The sequence below is a fragment of the Nerophis lumbriciformis genome, linkage group LG39, assembly GCF_033978685.3.
Source record: "Nerophis lumbriciformis linkage group LG39, RoL_Nlum_v2.1, whole genome shotgun sequence".
NCBI lineage: Eukaryota > Metazoa > Chordata > Actinopteri > Syngnathiformes > Syngnathidae > Nerophis > Nerophis lumbriciformis.
The window spans coordinates 8333126-8346605 of NC_084586.2; the positions used below are offsets into that span (position 1 = coordinate 8333126).

Genomic DNA, 13480 nt, shown 5'->3' on the forward strand with positions numbered 1-13480 from the left:
AAAGAATGACTCAGTTTGCTACAAAATGACTCCTTTTGGTAAAACAATGACTCCTTTTGGTAAAAAATTACTCCTTTTGGTAAAGAATGACTCCTTTTGCTATTGAATGAGTATTTTTTGCTAAACTATGACTAATTTTGGTAAAGAATTAGTATTTTTTGCTAAAGAATTAGTATTTTTTGGTAAAGAATGACTCCCTTTGGAAAATAATAACTCATTTTATACATATATATATATATATATATATATATATATATATATATATATATATATATATATATATATATATATATATATATATATATATATATATATATATATATGTATATGTATATATATATATATATATATATATATATGTATATGTATATATATATATATATATATATATATATATATATATATATATATATATATATATATATATATATATATATATATATATATATATATATATATATATATATGTATATATATATATATATATATGTATATATATATATAATAAATATATATATCTGATAAACACAAATTTGAGAGATGCGTGCTTTTCACTGGACAACATATTTATTGGTTCAAGGGTGCATAGCAGCTTTAATCCAGCAGGGAGAGCAAAAGGTTGAGTTGTGTCTATCATGGCTGCCATTAAACAATTCTTCAACATTCAGCAGGTAAAACCACTTTAGACCCATCTTTATGTCTTTCTCATGCGGCACGCTTGTCTTCATCGCTGCAAGAAACACACTTGTTAAAATGTCATCTATTATAAACACACTTGTTAAAATGTCATCTTTTGTCATAATTTATAAACACACTTGTTAAAATGTAATCTTTTATAAACACACTTGTTAAAATGTCATCTTTTGTCATATTTTATAAACACACTTGTTAAAATGTAATCTTTTATAAACACACTTGTTAAAATGTAATCTTTTGTCATATTTTATAAACACACTTGTTAAAATGTAATCTTTTATAAACACACTTGTTAAAATGTAATCTTTTATAAACACACTTGTTAAAATATCATCTTTTATAAACACACTTGTTAAAATGTCATCTTTTGTCATATTTTATAAACACACTTGTTAAAATGTAATCTTTTATAAACACACTTGTTAAAATGTCATCTTTTATAAACACACTTGTTAAAATGTCATCTTTTGTCATCTTTTATAAACACACTTGTTAAAATGTCATTTTTTTATAAACACACTTGTTAAAATATTATATTTTATAAACACACTTGTTAAAAAGTCATCTTTTATAAACACTCTTGTTAAATTGTCATCTTTTTTGAAAAAAAGTCATCTTTAATGAACAAACTCGTCTAAATGTCATCTTTTATAAACACACTTGATAAAATGTCATCTTTTATAAACACACTTGTTAAAATGTCATCTTATTCGTAAAAAAGTCATCTTTAATGAACAAACTTGTCTAAATGTCATCTTTTATAAACACACTTGTTAAAATGTCATCTTTCATAAACACACTTGTTAAAATGTCATCCTTTATAAACACACTTGTTAAAATGTCATCTTTTACAAACACACTTGTTAAAATGTCATATTTTACAAACTTTCAGCAAACTTGTTGAAAAACTTTTATGGACAAACTTGTTGAAAAGTCATATTTTATAAACAAACTTGTCTAAAAGTAATATTTTATGAACAAACTTGTCTAAAAGTCATCTTTTATGGACAAACTTGTCTGAAAGTCATATTTTATGGACAAACTTGTTGAAAAGTCATCCTTTATGAAAACAAAGTCATATTTTATGGACAAACTTTTTGAAAAGTCATCTATGAAAAAAAGTAATCTTTTATGGACATACTTGTTGAAAAGTAAAATGTTTTGGAAAAATAGTCATCTTTAATGAAAAAACTTGTCTAAAATTCATCTTTAATGAACAAACTTGTCTAAAAGTCCTATTTTATGGACAACCTTGTTAAAAAGTCATCTTTTATGAACTAACTTGTTGAAAAGTCATCCTTTATGAAAACAAAGTCATATTTTATTGACAAACTTTTTGAAAAGTCATCTATGAAAAAAAGTCACCTTTTATAGACAAACTTATCTAAAAGTTATCTTTTATGAACAAACTTGTTGAAAAGTCATCTTTTATGAAAAAAAGTCATCTTTAATGAACAAATTTGTCTAAAAGTCATCTTTTATGAACAAACTTGTCTAAAAGTAATCTTTTATGGACACATTTGTTAAAAAGTCATCATTTATGGACAAACTTGTTAAAAAGTTATCTTTTATGAACTAACTTGTTGAAAACTCATATTTTATGGACACACTTGTTAAAAAGTCATCTTTAATGAACAAACTTGTCTGAAAGTCATATTTTATGGACAAACTTGTTAAAAAGTCAACTTTTATGAACAAACTTGTTAAAAAGTCATCTTTTATGAACAAACTTGTTGAAAAGTAATCCTTTATGAAAACAACAACAAACTTTTTGAAAAGTCAGCTATAAAAAAAAAAAAATATGGACAAACTTGTCTAAAAGTCATCCTTTATGAAAACAAAGTCATATTTTATGGACAAACTTTTTGAAAAGTCATTTATGAAAAAAAAAGTCATCTTTTATGGACAAACTTATCTAAAAGTCCTATTTTATGGACAAACTTGTTGAAAAGTATACTTTTTGGAAAAATAGTAATCTTTAATGAACAAACTTGTCTAAAAGTCATCTTTTATGAACAAACTTGTCTAAAAGTCATATTTTTTGGACCAACTTGTTAAAAAGTCATCCTTTATGACAACAAAGTCAACTTTTATGAACAAACTTGTTAAAAAGTCATATTTAATGGACAAACTTGTTGAAAAGTCATCTTTTATGTCAAGTCAAAGTTACTACCTGTGCGCCTGTTCTCAGTTGCTGATCTTCTTGGGAGGAAAGTCCACAGAGTTGAGCGCTGAGGCCTCATGAGGCATCTGAAGGAGAAACAGAGATTATTGGACACAGTCTAAGGACAACAGCAGAGACGTTCAATGATTTGACAGACCAGCACTGGAGGAGCCATGAAGAAGAAATCCAAGGAGTAATGCAGCAGGTTGAGGCAGCTAGAAGAGTAAAGGTCAGCATAACGCATCAGCTGACTTGCAAACAATGTCTGTCTGGAGCCGCTACGAAGAACACTTCCCATCTGGCAGTAGGACATGTCCATCCTTAGCGTTAGCATCTGGACAACCACAACAACTACATTGTCATACAACTGTCAAAATATCAAATATCATTGTCATATTACTCATTAACATAAATAATCACTGTCATATTACTCATTAACATATTTCATCACTGTCATAATTCTCATTAACATATATCATCATCATATTACTCATTACCTTATATCATCACAGTCATATTACTCATTAACACATATCATCACTGTCATATTAATCATTATCATATATCATCACTGTCATATTACTCATTAACATATATCAGCAATGTCATATTACTCATTAACATACATCATCATTGTCTTATTACTAATTAACCTATATCATCACTGTCATAATGTTCATTAACACACATCATCAATGTTATATTACTCATTAACATATATCATCATTGTCATATTACTCAGTGGCCTAGTGGTTAGAGTGTCCGCCCTGAGATCGGTAGGTTGTGAGTTCAAACCCCGGCCGAGTCATACCAAAGACTATAAAAATGGGACCCATTACCTCCCTGCTTGGCACTCAGCATCAAGGGTTGGAATTGGGGGTTAAATCACCAAAATGATTCCCGGGCGCGGCCACCGCTGCTGCCCACTGCTCCCCTCACCTCCCAGGGGGTGATCAAGGGTGATGGGTCAAATGCAGAGAATAATCTCGCCACACCTAGTGTGTGTGTGACAATCATTGGTACTTTAACTTTAACTTTTAACTTTAACATATATCTTCACTGTCATATTGCTCTTTAACATATATATTCACTTACACATCTGTGAAGGCACCATTAATGCTGAAAGGTACATACATGTTTTGGAGCAACATATGTTGCCATCCAAGCAACGTCTTTTTCATGGACGCCCCTGCTTATTTCAGCAAGACAATGCCAAGCCACATTCTGCACGTGTTACAACAGTGTGGCTTCACAGTAAAAGAGTGTGGGTACTAGACTGGCCTGCCTGTAGTCCAGACCTGTCTCCCATTGAAAATGTGTGGCACATTATGAAGCATAAAATACGACAACGGACTGTTGAACAACTTAAGCTGGGAAATTTTACCTGAAAAGCTTCAAAAATGGGTCTCCTCAGTTTCCAAATATCTTCTGAGTGTTGTTAAAAGGAGAGGCCATGTAACAAAGTGGTAAAAATGCCCCTGTGCCAACTTTTTTGCAAGGCTGCCATTAAAAAGTTAATGATTATTTGCAAAAAAAAAAAATGTTTCTCAGTTCGAACATTAAATATCTTGTCTTTGCAGTACATTCAATTGAATATAAATAGAAAAGGATTTTCAAATCATTGTATTCTGTTTTTATTTACAAATGTTCACTGGTTTTGGGTTTTGTAAGTTGTCGCTGCTGCAAGGAAGGTGGAGACAAGAGCATGTCATGGATCAAATATCCAGGGTCTTGTGGGCGGCAAGCCAAGGACAGTGTAACTCTTTTGATGGTTGGATACCTGCCAAAACTAACATGAGCGGGATGCAGTCATCCAAAGCACAAAGCAGCATTAATAGGTCTGTCAATGAGGCGAACGTGAATACTGAGACACCGAGCACAGGCGCCGTATTTGGCAGCAGGTGACTTTATACAATATTGTGGCACCAGCACCCAATCCAGACCCTGCTCGCCGTCTCAAGAGCCCAACACGTTTAGTCAAATTTGTGACTCCAGGTGTCGGCGGAACATGAGTCATATATCCAGTTCAATGTCGGGATAATTAGGTATGGCTTGAAAAGGCAGAGTCCTTCCTTCCCAGAGATGTTAAGTTCACATCAGGCCTCCATGTTGTTAAAATGGTCTTGGTTGTACTGATTTTCCACTTCCATTTCTGGAGATACAAGGATAGTGTTGCCACATCGGACCTTGCTAGCGTCTGCTAGTCTCTTACAAACTGCATTATCGAGAGGTCATCTGCATATGCAAATTTGCTGGAAATCTTGGCTGCAGGTCATGTGTGTAGATGTTGTAAAAGGACTGATCCCTGTGGGACACCAGTCCTCAAACGTTGCAACCAGCTCTGCGGACCATTACAAGAGGGCAATACTGCCATTGCGAACAAGTGCCATGATCATAGAGAGCTTGGGTCTAGACCCACAAGCTCGCAGGTGATGCCTCCATGCTGCTGTGAGACCAACAATCACATTCTTTTTAGCAGAGAAACTAGCCTCCAAGTCTTGAGTAAGGACGGGAACGATCTGCAATTGATAACACCAGCTTGTTTCGGACTAAACAGCAGGTCTATGATAATAAAACCAAATAATAATAATAATAATAATAGTTATACTAATAGTAAACACAATATTAGGTTGGACTCCATCATAGATAAGTCTCTCCAAGACCTTAAACAATAGGTCTAGAACGCCTTCCATCTCTACGGTCTTCCCCAGCTTTAGAAATGTTTTCCATTGGACAGCATCGACAGCGGATGTCTTCATACTTGTGAGGGTCATATCTGACGAGTAATTTTTCTTTGATACCTGCTTTGCACTGGAAGTATCAACATCTACCTTTCCAATATGAAAACTATGTTTGCTTTTTCAAATAAAAAGGGGGAAAAGTCACACAATGACATATTTTGCAGTGGACAGTGTTTGTGAAGCTCCATATTTTGTGAGTTTTTTCATTTTAATCTAAAAAAACAGTACTTTCAGGGTCTTAGTCAGAATAGAAATACAACTATATTTTGTTTTATTTTGTTTTGTGGGAATAAAAAAACGAAATATTCTTCATACGTCTTTGGATAGTTGGGATAGTAAGTACTGTTTGGGTATTTATCACCTGAATTAAATGCATATTTCAGATAAAAGGTCATGGTTCATGTATTTATGAAGCCCAATTTAGAAACATTCACTACTGGCCCAAAACGCTGTAGGAATGACAAGTTCCATTCATCCATTTTCTACCGCTTATTCCCTTCGGGGTCGCGGGGGGCGCTGGAGCCTATCTCAGCTACAATCAGGCGGAAGGCGGCATACACCCTGGACAAGTCGCCACCTCATCGCAGGGCCAAGGAATGACAAGTTGAAGTATGAATTTTTACCTTCAGTTTGGACTGAATGGTGGGAATGTCATGAGCAGTCCTGCCGCTGCTGTCCAGGTGCCTGCAAGCAACAATGTACTGTAGCATTATTATTATAATTACATACAACATAAAGCATTACTCTTATAACACCGTGTGTACTGCCCCCTTGTGACCTGGCCATATATTATCATATCATATCATATATTATCCAAAGCATTCACACATATGGTTTTCTACACCCAAATTCATCTATTTATTGTGTGAATGCTCCAATTCTTCTTCTTCTTCTCCAGATCTTGGCGCGCTCTACCTTCCACATTTTTTATCCGATTCAAACTTTTCCAACTTCAAACTGTTCAGCCTATTCGGGAATCGCGGGCTTTCCCTTGACAAATTCCAAAAATTTCCAAATTTTTTCCGGGACATTTTTCTCATTTAAATGAATTGCCAATTTTTCAAACTTTCACCATTTCCACATATTTAACCTATTTATACCATTCCATCTTCAACATATTCCACCATCGTGGAAATTTAAACTACTCTTTTTCTAAGTTAAAAAAAAATTCCAGGATTTTCCAGAATTCCTGGTTTTCCAAAGCCCTATTTTCACCCATTTTTCTGGCGACTCCTCCTCCTACCTTTTTCAACCCACTTCAACCGTTCCACTGTCAAAACATTCCCCTTAATCAGGACAAACAACGAACTTGTTTTTTGAACTGGAAAAATTCACGGTTTTCTTGAAATTCCATAAATTCCGTAATACCATTTCTCAATTCAACATGTTACTACTTGAAAAAATTCAACACCAACCATTTAGACCATTCTAGTTTTTTACCATTTTCGAAAAAAAACTCGCTTTTTCCGAAATTCCCAATTTTTTTGGATATTCCAAAATTAAAATCAATGAGACATTCTTCAAAGTTTCACCATTCTCACATTTTTTCATCTGATTCAAAATGTTCCAACTTCAAAATATTTAGCCTGTTTGATAATTGTGTGCTCTACTTCAACAATTCTAAAAAAATCCCGGGTTTCCATTATTCCTAGTTTTTTTTCATTTTCCCCATTCTAAATGATTTGTCAATTTTTCAAACTTCCACAATTCCCACATTTGTCAACCGATTCAAACCATTCAAATCATCCTAGACATTCAAACAACCATTTTTCCACGTTCATCATATTTCCAGGAATTCCTGTTTGTTTTTTTCCAACCTTTTTCTTTTGATTACTCCTTTTCCTTTTTTTCATCCCATTTCAACCGTTCCACTGTCAAAACAATTTTCTTAGTCAGGACCAAAAAAACCAAGTTAGTTTAGGAACTAGAAACATTCCCAGTTTTCCCAGAATTCTAGGAATTCCTCAATACAATTTATCAATTAAAAACTGTTACTACTTCAACATTTCTTGACCGATTTTAACGATTCCAACACACTCAGGACATTCATGCTCCTAATCATTTTTTAAAAATCCCACTTTTCCCAACATTCCCAAATTTCCAGGAAGTTCCTATTGAAATGAATGGGACATTTTTCCATGTTGCACAATTCCCATATTTTTCAACCTATTAAAACCATTCCAACATCAACACATTCCACTCATCCTGGACGTTCAAACTAAGACTTTCCCAAGCACCAAACCAAATTCCGGTTTTCCTGGAAATTTAAATTCTTCAACAGTCAAACCAGTCCAACATTCAAAATATTTCAGCGTTTAAACAATTTCAACATCCAAACAATTTCTACATTCACCCTACATTCCATTAGCTTTTCAGTTCAGCGTCAGCTCTTCAACATTCAAACCATTCCAGCGTTCAAACTATTCTTACATTCCTACTACACTCTGTCAGCATTTCAGTTCAACTTCAGCATTGGAGCATTCACACGCAATTCCTTCAGGGGCGGAGTGTATCCCAACGATTCATAAACAGTGAAAAAAAGTTATCATTGCACAGAGATGTTTGTCATGATGTCTATGCTAGAATGAGGACTCACTTGTACAGGTCAGCTAGGAAGACGTCGAGACCCTTCAGCTCTTCAAAGAAATCTGGAAAAAATGGAATGAAATGTGAAATATTTGAAAACATCTATAACACACACACACACACACACACACACACACACTCACACACACACACACACACACGCTCACGCACACACACGCATGCATGCACGCACGCACAAACGCATTCACACACACACACACACACACACACGCGCATGCACGCACGCACGCACACACGCATTCACACACGCGCGCGCACACACACACACACACACACACACACACACACACACACACACACACACACACACACACACACACACACACACACACACACTCACACACAGTCCCGTCATAGCTGTGATGAAAAGTTAAAATTACATAAAAACATCTATAAGATGCATAGAAACATCTCTAACATGCATACATACATCTATAATATGCAACCAAACATCTATAACATGCATAAATACATACTGCACATCTATATTATGCATACATATATCTATACTATGCATACAAACATCTATATTATGCATACATCTATAACATGCCTACATAAAGGCATACATACATACATACATCTATAACAGTGGTTCTTAACCTTGTTGGAGGTACCGAACCCCACCAGTTTCATATGCGCATTCACCGAACCCTTCTTTAGTGAAAAATAAAATGTTGTATTTTTTCAAATTCAAGACAAAGTTATATGTTTTTGATAACACTTTAGTATGGGGAACATATTCTAAGTAACAAAGACTTAATTTAGAGTTATTTGGTTAGGGTTAGGGATAGAGGGTTAGGACCAGGGTTAGAGGGTTAGGGTTATAATAAGGCCATGCCAAATAAGGCATTAATAAGTACTTAATAATGACTAGTTAAGAGCCAATATGTTACTAATTTGCATGTTAATAAGCAACTAATTAATGGTGAATATGTTCCCCATACAAAAGTGTTACCATGATTTTTTACTGGTGCACAAAATGAACCGTGCATGAACATCCCCTTGTTCAAAGAACAAAACCAACACAGTGCATAAACTCACAACAAATTACACACCTGCAAATCAGTCTGACTTCTGCTGTTGCCGCATCCGTAATACGCCGATAGGGAGAAGTTTTTATTTACACGATGAGTCGGGTGTGTCTTGACCTCCGCTGAACCCCTGAGCCCGACTCACCGAACCCCTAGGGTTTGATCGAACCCAGGTTAAGAACCACTGATCTATAATATGCAAACAAATATCTATAATATGCATCAAAACATCTTTAAAATGCATACATACATACATACATACATAAATACAGACATACATCTATAATATGCATACAAATATCTATAATATGCATACAAACATCTATAACATAGATAGAATAGAATAGAAAGTACTTTATTGATCCCTGGGGGAAATTAAGCACCACAGTTCGCTCACAATAGACAATAATAATAATAAATAATATAATATATATAATATATTATACAAACGTATATATATTATATAATATATGAATAATATAAATATATTCTACATATATTCTACATTTAAGTGCAGTCAAAGAACATATGTATTATACAGTCTGATGGCTGTATGATAACATGTATACATAAATACATACATACATCTATAATCATGCTTGCCAACCTTGAGACCTCCGATTTCGGGAGGTGGGGTGTGGGGGGCGTGGTTGGGGGCGGGGGTGTGGTTGGGGGCGTGGTTAAGAGGGGAGGAGTATATTTACAGCTAGAATTCACCAAGTCAAGTATTTCATATATATATATATATATATATATATATATATATATATATATATATATATATATATATATATATATAAAAGAAATACTTGAATTTCAGTGTTCATTTATTTACACATATACACACACATAACACTCATCTACTCAATGTTGAGTTAAGGGTTAAATTGTCCATCCTTGTTCTATTCTCTGTCACTATTTTTCTAACCATGCTGAACACCCTCTCTGATGATGCATTGCTGTGTGGCACGCACAAAAGTGCTTTCATCAAATGCACTAGAGTCTGGAATCTTCCATCTCTCCCTAGCATGGCCCAAAACCGGTCAATCTTTGCTTCCTTCACTGCCAAGCACTTAGTAGTCCACTACTTCTTCCTGGAGGCTATCCAGGTCCAATCGCAGCTGCGGCTTGGAACTTACAAGCGTATTTCTTCATCTTACTCGTCGTCGTCGTCGCCACGGCTGTATCTTCCTCGTTCTTCTGCTTCGTCTCCTTGTTGTGTGCGCAGTTGTGCACTGCACTCTCTAAAAGCCGAGATGTTATTGTCACATATGCATGTACAGTACATGGCAGTATTGTCCTGTTTAAGAGTGTCACAACATTGCTGTTTACGGCAGACAAACTGCTTTACGGTAGACGAAAACGTGACTGCTGTTGTTGTGTGTTGTTACCACGCTGTGAGGACGTTAATGAAACTGCCTAACAATAAACCCACATAAGAAACCAAGAACTCGCCCTCGATCATTCTACAGTTATAACGTGATTGGGCAGGCACGCTGTTTGTATTGTGGGAAAGCGGACGTGAAAAAAGGCTGTCCTCACTCAGGTCCGCATGGACCTGGAGGGGGCGTAGCCTCCAGCTCAGCCTGAATTTCGGGAGATTTTCGGGAGAAAATTTGTCCCGGGAGGTTTTCGGGAGAGGCGCTGAATTTCGGGAGTCTCCCGGAAAATCCGGGAGGGTTGGCAAGTATGTCTATAATATGCATACAAACATCTATAAGATGCATACAAATATCTATAATATGCATACAAACATCTATAGCATGCATACATACATACAAACATCTATAATATGCATAAAAATATCTATAATATAAATACAAACATCTATAACATGCATACATACATACATACATACATACTGTACATACATACATACATACATACATAGATACATACATACATAGATACATACCTACATACATACATACATCTATAATATGCATACAAACAACTATAACATGCATACATACATACATCTGTAATATGCAGACACATAGCTACAACATGCATACATACATACATACATCTATAATATGCATACAAACATCTATAACATACACACATATATATATATACAGTATATACTGTATATATATGTATGTACTGCATTTGTAATATATATATATATATATATATATATATATATATATCTATATATATCTATATATATATATATATATATATATATATATATATATATATATATATATTTACTATACATATATATGTACTACATTTATGTATGTATATGTGTGTCCATGTGCATATTTGCATACATACACACATACATCTATAATATGGATACAAACTGTTGTGTTTTTATTTCCCTGCTTTCTCTTTTATTGTGATGTTTCCTCAGCTCATTATTCTCCAGCGAGGGGCGGACACTAGGCACACCTGCAAACCATTTCTTCAGAGTATTTAAGCTCGTCACCCACAGCTGGGCCTTGCTGGTTATTTTTCCTGCACCTTCCACGTGCATGTGCCTACTTCGCCTCGTCAGTCCCGGTATGTTGTTTTTCCTTAATCCTGTAATTCCTAACGTGTTGTGTTTGTTTCCTAGCCTCCTTGAGGCAACAAGGACTTTATCCTGTGTCTTAGTGTGCCCTGGCTTCTCCCCCTGCCGACCACTGAGGAACCTGTTTTCATTTAAGTATTCATGGTGTGCACTTCTGCCCCCATCGCTTTTTGTTACACTTTTTGGACTCATTAAATGTTTTCCCTTTTTGTTATTCAAACTTGCCTCTCGTCTCTGCATCCCGGGGTCACCCCCTTGACCAGTTCATAACATAATAACCAGCCACATCATGGACCTCGCAGAGATCGACCCGGTCAGAAGAACTCTAGACCAACAGGAAGAACAATTTGGCGTGCTTAGGACTGGCGTCAAAGCCATGGCGGAACGCCAAGATGCTCGCATAAATATCTTGGAGACAAAGCTGGGAAGCGTTCTCACCGCTCTGCAGTCGATGACTTCCCCCACCGCCGACGCAGCAGTCCCGCTGAGCCATCCTCGACCCGCAGATATTCCGTTGCCTGACGACACCCCTCCTGCTACGTGTCCACCACTCTCCAAGCCCGAGCGTTTCTCCGGCGAGTCAGGTGACGTGCGGTCTTTCCTCACCCAGTGTGAGATTTTTTTTTAACTATTGCCAACCTCTTTTTACACTGAAAGAGCTCGTGTGGCTTTTGTCATGTCCCATATGAGTGGCCGGGCTTCCGCCTGGGCCACCGCGGAATGGGGGCGTCAATCTCCCGTGTGTGTCCTGGTATGCCGCTTTTGCCAAAGCCATGAAGAACATTTTCCAGCGCGAAAGACCAGGACGTGAGGCAGCACGGTCATTACTTCGTCTACAGCAAGGTCAGCGCAGCGTCACGGACTTCGCCATCGAATTCCGAAGGCTCGCTGCTGAGAGCGGATGGCCCACTTCCGCATTGGTGGACGTCTTCTCCCTCGGTCTGGCTGAGCGAGTCCGGAAACACATGATCCCGCTCAAGACTCCCGACAACCTCGACGAGCTTGTCGCTCTGGCGGGGAGGGTTGAAAATCGCCTCGTTGACTGGGAGAGAGAGAGTTTTCGACGTCAGGGACTCTGCACTTCGTCGCGCAGTGGGAGTGGCCATGGAGCGCGTCAAACATTTGCACCGATACCCAGTGTCGATGCCCTGCCGATACCACAGGAAGAGGAACCCATGCTGCTCGGAGGTAATCGTCTATCTCCAGCTGAGAGGGATCGTCGCCTCCGCCTCCAGCTGTGTTTATATTGTGGAGAAGTGGAGCATCGCCTCTCCCACTGTCCTCATCGTCCTGTTCGCCGCCGCACTCAAGCGCCGCCACCTCTACGCACTCAAGCGCCGCCACCTCTACGCACTCAAGCGCCGCCACCTCTACGCACTCAAGCGCCGCCACCTCTACGCACTCAGGCGTCGCCTCCTCGCCCTGTTCCAGCTTCACATCCTCCAGCGATCGACCATGCCCCTCTACTGTCCGCTACAGGTCAGACACTGTCCAGACTTCAACTATCGTGTACGCTAGCCTATCCCAGAAATTGGACATTAGGGCACTTGTTGATTCTGGTTCCGACGATAATTTCATCGATGAGTCTGTAATTAAGCGTTATTCTATACCCGTTACTAAGTTACATAAACCTAGAGTTGTCCGATCCCTCGACGGAGGCCACCTGGCGAGCGTTATACATCAGACCCTTCCGTTATCTCTTCAATTATCTGGGAAC

The 13480-nt window shown here is 37.1% G+C and overlaps 1 protein-coding gene across 4 annotated transcripts in view; it reads right to left on the bottom strand.

Annotated features, from left to right (window-relative positions):
* Positions 1 to 560: 560 nt before the first annotated feature.
* nt5c2l1 (5'-nucleotidase, cytosolic II, like 1) overlaps positions 561 to 13480 on the bottom strand; it is a 37083-nt gene continuing 24163 nt past the window's right edge. For 2 of the 4 annotated variants that reach the window (XM_061931647.1, XM_061931648.1), the window contains exons 14-18: positions 8198 to 8249; positions 6225 to 6285; positions 3018 to 3194; positions 2870 to 2946; positions 561 to 730 (exon numbers count right to left, since the gene is read on the bottom strand). In XM_061931647.1, the coding sequence (XP_061787631.1) occupies positions 2884 to 2946; positions 3018 to 3194; positions 6225 to 6285; positions 8198 to 8249 (353 nt within the window). In that variant the 3' untranslated portion in view covers positions 561 to 730; positions 2870 to 2883. Of the gene's footprint in view, positions 731 to 2869; positions 2947 to 3017; positions 3195 to 6224; positions 6286 to 8197; positions 8250 to 10265; positions 10487 to 13480 lie in introns of those variants that run through there. The other 2 variants (XR_012049427.1, XM_072912729.1) reach the window with 2 other exon arrangements.